The following is an 18,990-nucleotide window of genomic DNA, read 5'->3' on the forward strand; positions in this document are numbered from 1 at the left end:
TTTCCTCTCTCAGCATCTCTCACAGAGTACGGATTCTATTTCCACGTGCCGCCGCACTCTCACTCCTCGCATATGACATTACGCCTAGAGGGCGTGTCCACGGAGGGCGGTGTCTGCGCACTGACGACTAATCTGACGGCCGGAAGCTGCCTGGGTCTGTAGAGGAACAGGGCGAACCTCTGACTTCCGGCGGCGTTTTGAGGCGGTCCTCCTAGCGGCCTGGTAGTGTTTTTGTTGCCTTTTCTTAATCTACCATCTCTTCGTTATTTTTCTTCCTACGACCGAGTTTCGCTTGACCCTGGCGAGGCGGCGGGCGGGTTCTGTTTCTCAGCCGTCCCGGGGGCCACTCGCTAGCCGAGGGCCGGTTCCCGGGAGCCGCGCGCGCACCGCTTTCTCCTCGTCGTCGTCCTCCTGGGTTCAGGCGCGGGGACAGAGTCTCCTCCCTGGCTCCTCGGAGCGGCGGCGGCGGTGGTGCCTCCGGACTGCACTTGCGAAGGGAGCTTGGGGAGGAAGTAAGCGTTCTGTGAATTGGTGTGGGTATCTGGGGAAAGGCATTGGGCGCACCCGGAATGTGGAGGCCCAGTTACCCCCCGTCTTCGCTTGAGTCACTGGGATTTTGAGCTTTCCTTGAGCATCCCACCCTTAACTCTGCAATAGCCCCGGGTGCTCAGATATAATTTCTCGCTCTGTTTATGATTCTGGCATTTGTCTAAGGGGGATAGGTAGACTCAAACAATAGGCTGTGCCCTTCGTTACCATTTGATGTAAGCACAGGAACCCTTCTGTGGTATTCGTATGTGTGTGCGATGGAAGAGTGCAGCAATTTGCGCTTAAATTTAGATATTCCTCTATACGCATTCCAGATCTGTTAGAGCAAAACGTCTTACTTGTGATTGGTCTTTTTTTTTTCTTCCTCAGCAGTGATAACGATTTAGGTCCTGGGAGTTGAGTGCTGCTTTATCTTCGTATGCTTTAGGTAGTTAGTTTTGGCAACTGTCAGAAACGGGGGAAAGTGCAATGAAAGGAGAGTCTGGCGGCATTATCTCTCTATAATAGGCTAACGCAATTTATGTGGTTTGAAAATTATACCGAGTTGGTAATACTTGAATTAGAGTGGTAAGGTCTTGTTAGTGAAGCGTAGTCTTAAGGTATTTGGTTATACTATGGGGCTTTCAGGTAATTCGAACTACTTTGGGAGTATGAAGTCTCTGAAGATTTTTGGATTTTTAAAGTAGTTTAAAAAGTTTGGAAAATATCTTTACACTTCAGGGTTTCAAAGTCCGCGATACCGTTGGAAAATATTTAATGCAGTTCAGTCTATGGGTATATGGTGCCAGTTAGCGGGGTCTAGTTCTTGTAACATTTGAAATTGCCGGCTTTAGTACAATATATTGGAGCGTTTTGTGAATACAATCTATAGATTTTCAAATAATTTCTAATTTCTTAATGAACTATTTAGATTGTAACAGATGACAGTTTCAACTAGAGACTAGCAGAGTTGACGCAAGCTTGTAACAATTTGTGGCTTTAAAAATAGTTACACTGTGAAACTAAGGCTTTCACTGTGTGCATCTGGTAGGAGTCAGTTTTATCAAATGTATGCCTCTTACTGGCTTCCTGATTACTGGTCATTCTAAATGAACATTGCATATTTTGAGATTTGCAAGCTTACATGATTTTCATATTTGTAATATGAATTCAACATACTAAAATCCAGCAAGTGGATGTATCTTAACATCTATACAAATTATTAAAATTGTAATAAGTCATCAGTGTTTATTTGTAATATGCATTGGCATTTACATAGAGAAAACACATTGTTTAACTTACGTTTACTTAGCGAGTTGTTAGTCTTCCCATCTCCTCATCTCTCCCAACTCCATCTCATATAGAGGTGGAGCTATTTCTTCAGCTGTTAATAGTAGTTGAAACATTCACTGCCGTTGATATACAGTGTTTCATTCTTTTTTGTGTGTGTGTATTTTTGTATGTTTGCAGTTCTTTTTAGTTCACTTTAGAGTAGCTACCAGCATGGGATGTCCTCTGTGCACAGTCTTTTTAACAAATTATTTTTTCTACATAGTGCTACAGTGTTGCTTTGCTAATTGCTATGTAGTCAGCTTAGTTCTGTCAGTTGTGTTTGGAATTTCATTTGGAATTGTTTTAGTATTAAATTTACGGAAGCAATCCGAAAGTTCGTTTTAGAAAGTTCTTTTTAAAAAGTTCTCTCAAACTGCGCATCAAATAAACTTAATTTTTTCTTTCTAATAGTAAGAAGTATAAATGTGAAGATACTTTATTTTTAGTATCACCTTTTTAATCTTAGAAATTCAGAATATAGGGATTTATCCTACTAGTTAGTACATTCGTGTGGTTTGAATTGCCTAATCATTTGAAAATTTCCTAATATTATGCCACTACTCATCCAGATTAAAGTGTTATGCTTTCACTTATGCTTCCAGTAGGTGAGACATGAAAAAGATAATTAATTATGGATTGAAGTGAAGATACTAGAATGTATATGTGTTTATTGACAAGAATTTAGTAATTGAGCTCCTGGAGGCATTATTCAAGAAGAGACCCTTTTGTATGCTTCTCCTTTCTCAGCCATAATTATAATGTGAACCTCTGAGTACAGTGTTATTCTAAGTTTTCCGGGGCAAGGGAGCAGTTCCCATTTAAGACCCTCTTTTGTTGTGTCTTTATTAATAGACTCAAACTTTGTGTCCCGGATTTTCTTTTTCTTTTTATATTTTCTTTTTTAATTGAAAAGAAATTATAAATACTTCAGATATTCGTTAACTCTGCAAATGGAGAGGAGAAATAGGAAAATAACGGAATAGACTTTCACTAGTGCCACTGTCTTTGATAATGCTCTTGTTTGGGAAAGACTTGATGATGTGGGCGGAAGTGTGATGGCAACTTAAACCAAACAATAATTTGAAAACAAAAATGGAGGAAAACCTTCATAGAAGAGTAAATTAGTAAGTTATTTGTATGACCTCAATTTCTGTTCTCTATGATAGGGAAGACTTTAGTGTTTACATTTTTATCTTATTGATTCTAATTTTTCTCATATACTTTGAAGCATTTACTTCTCATGTTCAGGCCTGTTCAGACATAATTTGAAAAAGTTTTCCCCTGCTTAAAATCTACATTTTAACTGTTGTGGTGTTCATTTTCCTTTATGGGCCCAAAGTTTTAAATAGGATTGAAAATTCTAATTGTCACATTAGTTGGTAACGTTTAGTTTTAATATATGAAAAAGGAAATGTTTTTCTGTTATAAATAATGTATATATTTTTAGACAAATGGGATTTTTAAAGTTCTATATTGTGTTCTTTGCAAGCATGAAGCATTTTGTTTATTCAACCTCATGAGTGTCTCATTAGTAATATTTAAGTGACTTTTTATTGTTGACTACTTGTGGAAGTTTTTACATGGATGATCAGAAGAATTCTTTCAGTTAGAAATCTTCAGTTTCTACTTTTTTCACCAGATGTTTTACGCACACACACATATGTATCACATTAAAGAACATTTTATTAAGAATATATGTGTGTGTGTTTGTGTATTATTGTTGTTATTATTATTCTTGTTTTAAATGTTCTGTCCAGGACCTTGCTGTAAACCAGACCTTGTACTCCGATGCAGTGCTACTTCAGGGCAAAGTCTGGTACTCTTGGACTCTGAGCAAAAGGAGAGAACATCTTATTTATTTATTTATGTATTTATTTTTTTGAGACAGAGTCTCACACTGTGGCCAGGCTGGAGTGCAAGGGCGTGATCTCAGCTCGCTGCAACCTCCACCTCCCGGGTTCAAGTGATTCTCCTGCCTCAGCTTCCCAAATAACTGGGATTACAGGTGTGTGCCGCCACACCCAGCTAATTTTTGTATTTTTTAGAGACGGGGTTTCACCATGGTGGCCAGGATGGTCTCGATATGTTGGCCAGGAATGGTCTTGATCTCATGACCTCGTGATCCGCCCACCTTGACCTCCCAAAGTGCTGGGATTACAGGCGTGAGCCGCCACGCTCGGCCACATTTTGTTTTTTGTGTGTGTGTGTGTGTTTTTTTTTGCCACATTTTTACTTAATTTCATTTCTTCCCTAAATTGGAAGACTCAGTACAGTAGTAGCTGGAAGTGAAATTCCTGGGATAATTACTATGTAGATGAATCTTGAATAGTTCTTGATGTCACTGGTAAAAGCAATTTTGTCTCTGTGCAAAGAATATGGGGGTAGGGTGACGGAGGTGAGGAGGTGGATCATTAGTCTTCACTCAAGTCTTTCATGGCAAGTCCAAACCCTTGAAGTCTTCAGAGTTTGTGTTAGGGAGTCTAGGATTGGAGAGAAGCTCTCAGACCAGTAAAGCAGTAGGTCAAGGGAGGAGAGTAGTGCTGAATCAAGCAACAGAGGACAGAGCAGGAAAAGAAACTGTAGAGTTAATACTTGGAACCCTCAAAAAATAAAAAGAAAGGAGATGATAGATGACCAATGTTTTAAGTATAATAAGTACAGTAATAAATAGCCTGTTGTCCTAACTGGAAACCATTACCATTGAAATTTTTGAGGAAGACTGTGCTGGGAATGGAGGCATGTTGGGGGTAGTAGAGATGTTAGGGGCAGAACTAACTCATTTCCAGTGACAGTGGAGGGAAAAATAAAAAATTAATGTTAATGCACTTGAGGCAGTGTGGTGGGATGGTGTGCCTGTTTTTAAATTTAAGGAAATTTTGGAACCTATTCAATTTTGTTTATTAAGAAATGTTTTAAAAATTGAATTAATGGTTGAGGATTACACTGTATATTTGTATATTAATATAGCAATATATAATGAAACTTTGTTTTTCTGAAACTTCTTATACATTGTGTGATACATTTACTTTTCACTGAATCATGCTTGGATATATGTTGTTAAAAAAGTGTTTTTCTCAGTTAATGAAAGCTCTACATTTTCTAGATCTTTCTTAGCTCCACTTCTCTTAGCTTTCAGTTTTTTTATGCTCAGTAAATCAAGTAGATATAGGAAATTTTACCAGCTTCTCTTTATGTTCACATTTCGACTGAGAATGAGTCTAAGAAAAATTAAATCAAAGATTGTCTTATAATGCTAACACCAGTATGTAGGAATGATGTGTAGTTCCTTACTTGGAGAACAATTAATATGTAAGTGATTTTGTGTTGCAGCCAATTATTGTTTATGTGATGCTCTCCACTGATTCTTAAATTTATAATTACTGTGACATAATTCTCTTTTTAAAATCATTAAAAATTAATTGCTATTATATCAAAAGAATTATTACATTTTATATTAAGAAGAATATAGATTTTGTAGTTTAAAATCACCATATATTATTTCATATTTTCCTTCCTTGATGTACCACCTTTTATTTATCAAATGTTGTTCTTATTCTTTGGATTCTTTTAAAAATTGAGCTGAAGTACCTCGTTGAACCAAACATCGTTTATAATTTTTTATTGCTGTTTCAATTAGGTACTACCACGATTTAATTTCCTTTAAAGTAATATGTGTTTACTTTGAAACCACATTAAAGAACATTTGTGATCTTTATAGAGACTAAATGAAACTTTTTTAGCTGCTATGGTTCATTCTAGTAACTTTTGATGATTGATATGATTTCAACTAATATTTAGTTTATATAAAGTGGGATATAGTATGGTGTTTTTTTTCCTTTCCCTTGCGAGGCAGTTTCTACCCTCTTCCCACAGTAGTGTATGCTCTGGATTGTATCTTCGTCTAGAATTTAATATTGTTTTCTAATGTCATACTATCATACTATCATTATCTGATACTTGCATCACTAGTTGAATTACCCAATTATGTCATTGGATTAGATTTTTACTATAGTTTCAGTTTTTGAATGTGTTATTTACATATATATGTATATATACACATATATAAAATACATATACATGTGTATATATGAATACATGTGTATATATACATATATAAAATATATACATACATATATAAAATATATACATATGTATATATACATGCATAAAATATATACATATGTATATATACATATATAAAAATATATACACATGTATGCATACATATATACATATATAAAAATATGTATACATATATACATATATAAAAATATGTATACATATATACACATATATAAAAATATATATACACATATATACACACACACATATATATATATTTTTCTTGAGACGAAGTCTTGCTCTGTCGCCCAGGTTGGAATGCAGTGGTGTGATCTCGGCTCACTGCAAGCTCTGCCTCCTGGGTTCGTGCCATTCTCCTGCCTCAGCCTCCCAGCAGGCACGCACCACCACCATGCCCAGCTAATTTTCTTTTCTTCTTCTTTTTTTTTTTTTTTTTTTTTTTTAGTAGAGACGGAGTTTCACCGTGTTAGCCACGATGGTCTCAATCTCCTGACCTCATGATCCTCCCACCTTGACCTCCCAAAGTGCTGGGATTACAGGCATGAGCCACTGTACCTGGACCTTAAAAAATATTTTTATGTTTATATCAAATCTAACAGAGCTTAAACATAAAATAAAATAAAAATATTTTTACAATTTGTCTTTTTTCTTATTACTAATAGTGGTAAAATAGTCTATTAATTACTTTTAACACCTTTGAATTTTATAGTCTATTAATTACTTTTAACACCTTTGAATTTTAGTATAGTATAGATTATAGAAATATCTTAACTTTTGCTAGTTCTACAATCTGTCCTGTTTTGAAAGTTGTTTTTATCAACATTGAATTTTGTTTTGGTTTGGTTTTGTGTTACTGGAAAATAAATATGCTTGATCAGATTGCTTTGACTTCTGTAAGTCAAAGAAAATACTAAAATATCGTTCATTTTTCTCAACCTGGTTTTTGGAACATAACTACTGTTGTCACTTACTTTATGAAAAATAATTTCTGCTGTCAAAAATTTCACCCAATTTTTTTTTCCATTTTCTATAGCATAACTCTTTTTCAGTTAACTAGTTGATGGTTAACAGCTTTTTCTTAAAGGATAGAGTTACTAAATTTTGAAGGAATTTTTGTAAGTAGCTTTTATAAAGTAAATGTTTTATACTATATCTTCTGAGGTTGATTATACTATGAAAACTTCACTGTGTGAGATCATATTCATTCACTCCACAGAAGAGGTGCAATTGTAGCCAACAAATCTCACAGCTGTTATAAATTCACCAGTAAGGCATGTTTTAGAAGATATTATCCCTGTTTACCTGTGACCTCTCCTATGCCTTTTTTTTTTTTTTTTTATCTTCCAAGGAAAATCTCCTGTAATTTTACACCGTTACCTATAGTTTTATCAACTTGTAAGCTGTGGGCTCAGTTATTTAAAACTGAAGAATCTTACAGTTTTGCCTCTTTCTTTTTTGGTTAAAGTAGTACAAAATGTCAAAAATTAGAAGGAAGGTCACAGTGGAAAATACCAAGACCATATCTGATAGCACATCCCGAAGACCCAGTGTATTTGAGAGGCTTGGACCCAGCACTGGCAGTACAGCAGAGGTGAGTTGTCACTAGTATAGTCACAGGGGTTCTCTTAGAATTCTATTATTGAAATGCTCATTTGTATCATAAAGGTGAACAGGTTGTTTTATTGTAGGAATGTTGGTTCAGTAAATTTTTTAAAGTGTGTTTTATAAAAAAGAGTGAAAAAGGTGATAAGGTTATGGCTTTTTCATATATTTTTCCTGAAGTTTTTATTATTTGGGGAGTAATATATCACAGGGTAGCTGGAATTTTGGTAACATTTGTTTTAATTTTGTCCCGCTAGCACTTTTTTTCCAGAAATCAATATGAAATTTACATAGTAATATCTGTCTCTTAGACACAGTGCCGTAACTGGCTGAAGACTGGCAACTGCCTCTATGGAAACACATGTAGATTCGTACATGGCCCTTCACCTCGTGGTAAAGGTTATAGCAGCAATTATAGAAGGTAAACTGAGAACTTTGAATTGTTCATGTACTCTTAGAAGATGACTTTTGTAATTTATCTAGTGTAAAAATCTGAAATACAACTATATATTTGGTCAGATTTTCTATATTGGTGGTAGTCTTACCAGTGATCGAAGATTGACAAGATCTTTTTGTTACTATTTTCAAGATTAATAAAATGTTTGCTTTAAAATTAACTTACTTGTTCATTATTTATTTGTTTTGACAATAGATCTTTTTGTAATATGTGTATGGCTTACTTTTTCCCCCCAAATTATGTATTAAATTGCTGCTTAAGACAGCAGAATTCCATGGTATCTGAATTTCTTTTTAGTGAGGCTATTTTTAACTCTTAAAATAGTGAAATTCAAATAGGGTATAATTTTAGCTGTTTAAGATGTTCTGAATTCAAATTTTCCACAAATTCTGTAGGTTAAAATGCATTTGCCAAATCCCTTATCACAGTATGTTAATGAAAATATATATTTATATGTGGATAAATGTACTCCATATTTCAAACATCGTTTTGCCTTTAATAAAGGCTTGGCTAGATTAAACTTGCTTAATAAAGACCTTTTATTTTTCTTTTGGTTCCCTCATGATGATGATTTTAGGGTGTTTAAAGATGTAATATACATAGAGTTTGTCACAGAAACAGTTTTAACTTGATTGGTAAACAAATAATTTACCTAGTTCCAAGATTGGTTATGCCGATTGTTTTGGCTATAGCATAGCAACACTATAAAAACAGAACATTAGCAATTGGAAATTTTTTTTTTTTTAGTTGGGTGATTTTTTTGGGGTAGTGTATGGGTAGATTTTGTTTAGGAGAATTTAAAATTCAAACCCTCAACATTAGCCAACTTCCTTTTCACGTAAACATTGTACATTTTAGTTTATTTGTGATTCTGAATACTGTTTTATTTGTATTTAGATTGTCATTTGTCACTTCTGTTAATGTGGGAAAATTAGTGTTTGTAGTATATGTGTGATTAATTGTATATATACATGTAGATACATACCTGGTGAAACTATTTCAGTAATTTTAATGTTTTGCTTTCATTAATACTGTACTTTTAATACATTTTAAAGTGTATCTTTGAATTTTATTAGCTGACTCAGAATTTTTATTTAAGCAATCATTTTGAGAAAAATGGTCAGAGAAATTTGTCTAAAATGAGAAAAAGTAATGTCATTACTAGACTTAGAATAAAGGATATTTATTATAATTTTGCTATTTTGTGTGTGTTTTTCCATCTGATAATTTCTTTCGTATTTGTGCTTTTTTTTGTCGGGAGGAAAAACATAGATCATAATGTGAGTCAAAGAGGAGAAGAAAAGCAGTGTGTTTTACAAAATGCTTGTTTATATGTTTATATTACAAGACTTTTAAGTAATTCATTGAGAATTCGCTGTATGTAGAACATTCACTCTGATGGGTGCTGTTTAGGATAGAAACAAGTTCATACTAAACTGTTTCATTATATAAAGGAAACCGGGGCACATAGGATTTACATGTACATCATAACTATAATTTAGAGCACTTAAGTACTGGTTCTTAATAAGAGATTCCAGTTTCTAGTTTAGCTTTAACTGTTAAAACATTTAATATAAATCTATTAAATATGCATGTAAACATCAATGAGACCTTTAAAGTGAATTAACTCAAATTATTTCTTTACTAACCTTATGATTTGTATTCATATAATCAAGGAATTGATTTGATTGCTCAATGACTGCTTGAAATAGATGTGAATATTTATGTGATTTGTTTATATCTTTTTTATATATAGTACTTTTTGGTAGTCAAAGAGGAACAGAGCATTCCTTACCTTCTTTTGCCCTCTTTTAAAGGTGTTCTAGAAATAGTCATTCAAGGCAGTGTGTTTTCCATCTCTCCTTTGTTTTTTCCCCACTGATAGTAAAAATAATTGCATAGCCATATACTGTCAAATTTATAGTATAAATAATAAAGCCTTACCACTGTTGAGTATAAATATGTATTTTTCCTTTAGTTAAAAAATTTACAGCAGAATATGAAAATCACTGTTGTAAAATTGCTTTGAATCCTTTATTCTGAAATAATTTAAAATTTAAGAAAAATTATAAAGCTCCTATATTTGCTTTGATTCTTACTTAAAGTACATAAAATATTTTCTCAGTTGTTGATGTTACATCCAACCACATGCATGTATATACAAGAAACTTACTTCTTATAATACTTAGTATGTCTTTCATATATAGATGTTAACGCTGCTACCTCTAGATTTTGCAACTTTGTAGTTTAAAACATTGTGTTACTACTATATTTTGCTCCTACATGTAACTAATATATTTATATGATTAACAGGTAAACAGGTCAACCTATTACTTCCTTTTTATCAGTTCACGTATAATTTCTTATTCACATCACCAGTACCTGCCACTTCATGGAATTTAACATATAAATTTTAATGCTATTGGGAGAAAAACTCTAAATGTTGGCCATGTTTTGCATATTAATATTTAAGGTGAAATTATTTTTCAGAAATTTAGGAGTCAAGGTCAGTTAGAAAAAGTGTATTGAGATTTGTGAGGTTATTTCTATAAATACATTCTTATAAAATGTTATTAATATATAAATATAGATTTTTGTTGTTTCGTTTTGTTTTTTGTTTTGTTTCTGTGTTTTGGTTCAAAGGTCACCAGAAAGACCTACAGGGGATCTTAGAGAAAGAATGAAGAACAAGCGCCAAGACGTGGACACTGAGCCCCAGAAACGAAATACAGAGGAGTCGTCCTCACCTGTTAGGGTAGGATTGAATTTCCCAAAACAAAGTTAAACTTCAGTAGTAATTTGTTAATTTAAGTTTCATTTTAAATATTATTTGTGTGCTAAATATATGGTAAATGTGTAATATGGCATTATAATGTTCTATATGGATAATGTAATTTAGAGGGGAAGGGTCCCCTGGGAAAACTGTGATTGGTTCAGTTCTTTATGGTGGTTAAGATAGAAGGGATTGTTTGGCAGAACTCAAGCTGAACTTAGTAGGGATTTTGTACCTTGATGAGGATCATGAGTATCTTTAAGTTTTCAGAATTCAGCCAGCCATCACATCTGCTCCAAGAAAGATTGAAGTGGCTTGCAGTAGAACACTTACACAAATTAAAACAATGAAAGCAAAACACATGGGGTTAACAAACGGAACTAGAAAGTTGAGATAAAAGAAAGCAAATATGACCACAAATTTTAGCTGTGAATTTGTTGGCAGTGAAGCCAAGATAAGTAAAATTTATAATGTAGTTCATTGAATAAAAGAAAACAATTATTTGTCAGGAATGGAAATCTTTCCTAGAGCTAATTGTTTTCTAGAAATTTATCATACCATATTTCACATACCATATAGTTCACTCATTAAAAGTGTACTCCTCAGTGGTTTTTAGTATATTATTAGAATTGTGAAACCATCACCACAGTCAATTTTAGAATATTTTCATTGCTCCATAAAGAAATGCCAAACTTTTCAGCAGACGCCCTCCTAGCCACCAGCCCTATTAGGCAACCACTAAATCCTCTTTCTCTTTCTAGAGATTTACCTATATATTTCATATAAATGGAATAATAAAATGTGATCTTTTGTGACTAGCTTTTTTCAGTTAGCATAGTTTTCAAGGTTCATGAAACAGTATGGGATGCATCAGTATTTTGTTCCTGATTTTTGTCAGATAATATTACATTGTATCGATAATATCACATTTTGTTTATCCACTCGTCAGTGATGGATATTTGGGCTTTTTCTACTTTTTGACTCTTGTGTATAATGCTGCTGTGAACATTTATGTACAAGTTTTTGTATGGATATGTTTTTATTTCTATTGGGTTTATATTGAAGAGTGAAATTGCCGAGTTTTACAGTAACTCTGTGTTTAACCTTTTAAGGAACTGCCAGACTAAGTGGCTGTATCATTTCACATTTTTGACAGCATATGAAAGTTCTAGTTTCTGCACATCATCATCAACACTTTTGTTATCTAACTTTTTGATTATAGCCATCTTGGTGGGTGTGAAATGATAATCTAATTGTAGTTTTTATTTGCATTTTGGATTCTAATTATGTTGAGCATCTTTTTGTGTACTTATTGGCTGTTTGTATATTTTCTTTGGAGATCCTTTTCCCATTTTAAAAATTGGGTTGTCTTTTTATTATAGAGTTATAAGTGCTCTCTTTATTTTGGATACAAGTCCCTTATCGTATATATAACTTGCAGATCTTTTCTCCCGTTCTGTGTGTTGGCATCACATTCTTGATGGTGTCCTTTAAAACATATACATTTTTAATTTGATGAAATCTGACTTACCTGTTTTTGTTTTTATTGTTATTGTTGCTTGTTTGTGCTTTTGATGTCATCAAAGAAACTATTTTTTAGTCCAGGGTCACAAGGATTTACATCTATGTTTTCTTAGAAGCATATTATGGTTTTAGCTCTTATATTTAAGTCTTTGATACATTTTGAGCTAATTTTTATTTATGACATAATAAAGGTTCAGCCTTATTCTTTTGCATGCGGATATCCAGTTGTCCTCTATCTTTTTATGAAAGTTACTGAATTGTATAAGCAACAACTTCCTTGATCACTTAAGGTATGTAGAAGCTTTCTGCGGCTGTTTTTGACCCATGATAAAAAAGCCCTGACATATTATAATTTGTGAAACTTATTTCTTATAATATAGTTTTAAGTATTTAGTTTTCTAATGTCTAATGTGATACAGAGATACAAGCTTAAAAATCTTAAGTAGTTCTCAGCTGGAGGTTTTTATCAAAATTCCTTTTTTAGGGAAGATCTTTTTCAAAATACATATGCCAATATTCCACTCCTAATCTACTGAATCAGAATTTCTGGGTTGGGGACTAAGCATGTGTATGACATTTTGAAATAACCTATTGATTCAGAATAAGAGATGCCTCAGTGGTCTTCTGGTAAACATACAGCTACTCTGAAAAAAAGAAAGCCATGGTTTCTCGGGTTTGCCAGTTCTTTTATGTAAATACTCCCACCATGGTGAGTTTCAAGTTTTCAAAGACATCACTGACAGATGCATAGTTGGGAAGAGATGCTAAGTGACATTATATACAGTGTTCCCATTATATATATTATAAACACACAAAATGTAAATAACCTCAGGAGTGAATTTACTGAGTTCTGAGTAATTATTACCTTTGTTTTTAATACAGTTTATTTGTTTAATCATGGCGGTGTTTAACAGTGACTTCCAGAATTCCTAAAAATTTAAATCAGCTCTTATGAGTCAGTACAGACTGACTCTAGCATACTGCTAGATGAGTTGTTATTAGCATAAGGAGCAAACATCTGGAATCCATATTTAGAGCATATTACTTTAGAAATTGTTAAACTCTTCTTGTCTCCTTATCTGTAAAATGGAAATGCTGGCTGTCAGTGTTGCTGTGAAGAAAATACATGTAAATGATTTGCTATTCCATGATGACATGTGCATAATAAATGGTATATACTGGTATTGAAATGGCGCTTAGCATTTTCTAATATAAATTGTCTTTAGGCTCGTATAGAAGATGAACATCAGCCTTGGAGATGTAGGTTGTTGACAGATAACTGAATGTAAGTGTGGTGTTTATCATAAAGGTTTTTATGTTCATCAAATAAAGTTAGTACAGTAAAGTTGGCATTTTGTTAAGAAATTTAAAGCCTGATTCTTGCTTTCCCTAGATGAGAAAGCCCTCAAAGGCACTGAGCATCGTGTATACCGAAGGGATAGAGTTGTAAGTTTCAACAGTGATCAGGTTTTAGGTAATACACTATCTAAACTTAAACAGAACTGTTAATAAGCTAGGACACCAGGGTATTAATTATTATTTATTATTATTCTTTGAGACAGAGTCTTACCCTGTCTCCCAGACTGGAGTGCAATGGCGTGATCTCTGCTCACTGCAACCTCTGCCTCCTGGGTTCAAGTGATTCTCCTGCCTCACCCTCCCGAGTAGCTGAGATTACAGGTGTGCGCCACCATGCCTAGCTAATTTTTTGTATCTTTAGTAGAGACGGGGTTTCACCATGTTGGCTAGTCTGCTCTCGAACTCCTGACCTTGTGATCTACCCGCCTTGGCCTCCCAAAGTGCTGGGATTACAGGCATGAGCCACCGTGCCCAGCTGGTATTATTTTTAGTGTTATATATGACAGGTAACAGATACTGATCATTTTTATTGCATTCCTGCTGCAACACATGACTGTTGATCTTCATGTAATGAATTTCTGTAGGAAGATCAGGCCTATGTTAGGTAAGGGCAACTGTGGAATAGATTACATAGGCATAGCTAAGATAGAATGGGTGTGATTTTCAGCAAATTAGCTGGAATTCCTCCTCTTCTCTGTCACTGATGTCAACTCCAATGTGTCTGAATTATGAGGTTGATAACTCCTGATCTTGTGGTGAGACAGATTCATAAATGGATAACTTGTAATTCTGTAGCATGTGATAGTATGTCAGAAAGATATGAGCAAAATGCACAACGGAGAGGGTAAATAATTACCTGGAGAACCAGGGAATGCTTCAGGGAAAATGACACTTGGACTGGTGTTGAAGGAATAGATGGGGTGTCAGAGGGGAGGGAAGAAGAGAAAACCAACACAAGAAATGTAAGGAGTTTTAAAGGACTAATGTGTTTGAGAAACTTGTGAAGCTGTGTGCCTAGGTTATAAAAATGATAACATGTGGATGTGAGATGAAGGCTGAAGTAGATTAGGACCAGATTATCAGTGGTCTTGTGTGCCAAACTCACAGTTTAGCAATAGAGAAAAGAGACTTACATGCTGAGATCTGTTTTGCTCACCAGTTTACCTCCAGACCCTGGAACTAGTAAGTTCACTTACTGAATTAATGGAAAGTGGTTCTGATGTGAGCCGTGATTGAGAACCCCCGCTGATCTAAGGTCTGTGCTGTCAAATGTGGGTAGTTTGAATTGAATTGTGCTATAAATATAAAATACATAGTGAATTTCAGAGACTTAGTATGAAAAAAAAGTAAAATATCTCAAATTTTAAAATGTTGATTTTATGTTGAGTGGACAATAATTTTGGATATGTTGGGTTAAATAATGTTATCAGTATTTTAATTTTACCTTTATCATTTTTCTTTTTAATGTTACAACAAGGAATTGTAAAATTACTTAAGTGCTTGCATCATGTTTCTATTGGAAAGGGCTGGTCTAGGTGATATGAATCAGACTTAATACAGTGGAACTGAAAAGTGAGAGGCTTATTTGAGGTAGTCAGTAGCAAATAGTTGCATTTAATCAGTAGAGATTTTCAGATTAAAATGGAATTGTATTTTCATTTTGTATGACAGAGACTTGTTATTTTATGGAATTTGAGCACAGAAGATAAATTAGCTTTGAAAGCAAAATTAGACCCCTAAATATAGTCAGGAAGAATATTCAAGCATTTATTGATGACGGAGACATAAAGGTGTTGTAGAGTGCCCTTATCTCTTAATAGAAGCTTTGTGACTGCATTCAAGAAAGAATTAGATAATTCGCCATTGTGGGAAGATACCTAGTTTAGGAGTTAGAGATGCCCTATGAGTATTGCTTACCTAAGTCTTACGTCAGAGCAAGTGGGCAAGAGCAGTGGTCTGAGTTTATTTTTCTTTATTGATCTCTGTTTTTATTTTCATTTTTTTAATGTGGTAAAATACACATAAAATTTACTATTTTAACAATTTTTTATGCACAGTTTATTGACATTAAGTGCATTTACACTGTTATGCAAATGATACCACCATTCATTTCCAGAACTTTGTTATGATCTTTGTTTTTAAAGTGTTAAGTTTTTTGTTGTTGTTTCTTTGTCCTCATATACAATAATAAAACAATTGGGATAGCTGAGTGCGGTGGCTCACACCTGTAATCCTAGTACTTTGGGAGGCTGAGGCGGGCAGATCACTTGAGGTCAGGAGTTTGAGACCAGACCAGCCAACATGGCGAAACCCCGTCTCTACTAAAAATGCAAAAATTAGCCAGGTGTGGTGGTGCATGCCTATAATCCCAGCTACTCAGGAGGCTGAGGCAGGAGAATTACTTGAGCCTGGGAGGCGGAGGTTGCAGTGAGCTGAGAATCATGCTAGCTTGGATGACAGAGTAAGACTCTGTTTCAAAAAAACAAAACAAAACAAAAATGACAATTGGAATAATATTTTAACTGGTGTTAATTTTCTAAATGTTAATTATTTCAACTGGTTAAATACTTTTTCTTAACCTGCTATTTTAATAACTTTCTGGTTCCTGAAAAAGCCGTTTTTAGAGGTTTTGTTTTTTTCCTTTTCCACCTCGCGGTTTTTCTTTTGAGACTTCACAATGTTGTTCTCTTTCCCTTGTCCACTGTTTTTTCAAAGGACCATTTCTGTCATTTGTTTACGTTTCCTACCCCACCCCAACCTAATTGTTTGCCTTCAAACAGAAGATTTACACTTGATACTTATCCTGAATTTATTTAAGATGACTACACTCAAATTACTTTTTTAGATCTCAGTCTATAGGTGGATCTCAAGTCGATTATCCAACTTTAAACCTATTCCAGGTGTCTTATACTGAATTGAAAATGTAATTTTCTAGTATGAAGTTTCCTGTCTCTTGAAACTGTGCCTTCTAGAATGTCCATGCAATTAATTAGTTTTGTTTCACAGTTGCCTCCTCAGTTCTCTTACTGCCCCCCAATATCCCCTACCTTGTTCTTTTTTTTTTTTTTTCTTGGCACAGGGTCTTGCCCTCCTTCCTGAGCTAAAGTGCAGTGATGCAAACATGATTCACCGAAGCCTCCACCTCCCAGGCTCAATCAATCATCCTTCCTCAGCCTCCAAAAATGTTGGGATCACAGTCGTGAGCCACTGCACTTGGCCTTACCTTGTTCTTTTTCTACATCTTGATATTTCTGGCTAGATGAGAAAAAAAAATGGCACTGACTGGAGGGGAAGGGATAGTACTGTAGCTGTTATAATTAGCAGGACTCCTGCAGTGGAGGACTTTTAAGTTAGAAGGCCTTAACATTGTTACCAACTATATCTTGAGTAAGTCTCTTGACTTTGTCTTTTAACTTGTAAGATAGATGTACCTGCCCCAGTTTATCACAAGTTATGGTGAGAACGAAGTGAAGAAGTACATATGAAATTCTTTGGAAATAATAGAACATAGTTTAAATGCAAAGTAGAAATAGTAGAAAGTCACCAAAGTACAAATTTAGGAAGCTGATCGCTATAGGGGTAAATAGATCAAATGAGTGTTGTTTATTTCAAAAGAAAAGGCTTAGAAGGATAAGAGTATAAGTAGAGATATAGTATATCTACCACCTGGTAGAAATTTGGTAATGAATATATAGTACGGAGATAATTATGGTGATTTTCCAACATAGCTATATATTTTCATTTTATATGGAAAAATCTTTTAAGTTTTAGCCTAGTATGATCTGCAGATGTATTCTTTGATAGCTTTAAGAGTTGTTCCAGTTGCTGTTCCTTGACGGAAAACAACCATTTATTATGTGCTCAAATTCTGTCAGGAATTCAGAAAGGGCACAGCAGGGATGTCTTTTCTCTTGATCTCAGCTAACGTACTGGAAGCACGTAGGCTGGAATCACTTGAAGGTTTATTCACTCACCTGTCTGGCAGTCGATGCTGGCTGTCAGCTAGAGGCCTCTGTTTGTCTCTATGTGGTCTTTTCACTTGGGCTTCCTCATGGCCTGATGCCTGAATTCCAAGGATGAGTATTCTGAGACACATGCACACTGCCACACACAGCAAGGGAATGAGCATGTGCTTGTGCCCTGGTTTCTTTTATTGTAGAATGGTATTAGTAACCAAACCTGGGCGTTAGCTGTGTTTGTGTTACTGGGGTATTGTTTCTTTTAGAACCTCTCAGCTAGCAGAGCAAATAAATATATGCGTGTATACTAACTGGTATGTATAAATATTTCTAGTGACCATCTGTATCTGTATTAAGCTAACCATGAGTTTTTACTGATTTCTCTAACTGTGATCCATTTCCACTATTAGTATTTTTATGCCCAGATGCCCCTTCCTTAGCTTGTGGTGATTTTTATATTGGATCCGGAGCCTTTTTTTAAAATTTACTTTATTGAAATATAATTTTCAAACATTGAAATGCACACATTTGAAGTATACAGTTTGAGTCTTGACAGATGTACCACCTGTGTAACTACCACCACAATCAAGATACAGAACATACCTGTCAACCCAAAACATATCTTCATGCCTTTTTGTAGTCAGTCCCCTCCCAAACTCACTCCTGATAACCTCTGTTCTGTCACTGTAATGAAATCATATATATTCCCATGTCTTGATTCTTTCAGCATAGTACTTCTCAGATTCAGCCATATTGTTGCATATGTCAGTAGTTCATTCCTTTTATTGCTGATTCATGTTCTATTAGATGGATATATCAAAATTTGTTTAGCCATTCACCAGTGGATAGACATTTGGGTTGTTTCTAGTTTTCAGCTATTATGAATAAAGCTGCTGTCAACGTGTGTATATATGTTTTTGTGTGGACAAGTTTTCTTTTGGTAAATATCTAGAGGTAGAACTGTGTCTTATATGTATTTTTAACTTTATAAGAAACTGCTGAACAGTTTTCTGAAGTGATTGTTCCATTTTGCATCTCCACTTACACTGAATAAGTTTCTCTCTGTATTCTTACCAACACTTGGCATTGTTGGTCTTTTTCATGTTAGCCATTCTAGTGGGTATATAGCAGTTTTAATTTTCATTTCTTGATGGTTAGTGACGTTGAACATCTTTTCGTATGTTTATTGGCTATTTTTTATCTTATGTATATCTTGTATTGGCTAAGTATTTATTTATTAACATCTTTTGCTTATAAATTAGGCTCTTAGTCTTATTACCAATTTGTAATATTCTGTATACCAATCCTTTGTGAGATATATGTATTACAAATACATTTTCCCAGTGTGCAGCCTGCCTTTTTATTTTCTTTAT

The 18,990-nt window shown here is 34.4% G+C and overlaps 1 protein-coding gene across 2 annotated transcripts in view; it reads left to right on the forward strand.

Annotated features, from left to right (window-relative positions):
- The first annotated feature begins 160 nt into the window (after positions 1-160).
- ZC3H13 (zinc finger CCCH-type containing 13) overlaps positions 161-18,990 on the forward strand; it is a 92,502-nt gene continuing 73,672 nt past the window's right edge. The window contains exons 1-4 of one of the 2 annotated variants that reach the window (XM_011939943.1): positions 161-222; positions 7,409-7,534; positions 7,857-7,966; positions 10,646-10,757. In XM_011939943.1, the coding sequence (XP_011795333.1) occupies positions 7,418-7,534; positions 7,857-7,966; positions 10,646-10,757 (339 nt within the window). In that variant the 5' untranslated portion in view covers positions 161-222; positions 7,409-7,417. The remainder of the gene's footprint in view (positions 223-7,408; positions 7,535-7,856; positions 7,967-10,645; positions 10,758-18,990) is intronic. The other variant, XM_011939935.1, reaches the window with a different exon arrangement.

The sequence above is a fragment of the Colobus angolensis genome, unplaced genomic scaffold (genome assembly GCF_000951035.1).
Source record: "Colobus angolensis palliatus isolate OR3802 unplaced genomic scaffold, Cang.pa_1.0 Scaffold101, whole genome shotgun sequence".
Classification (NCBI taxonomy): domain Eukaryota; kingdom Metazoa; phylum Chordata; class Mammalia; order Primates; family Cercopithecidae; genus Colobus; species Colobus angolensis.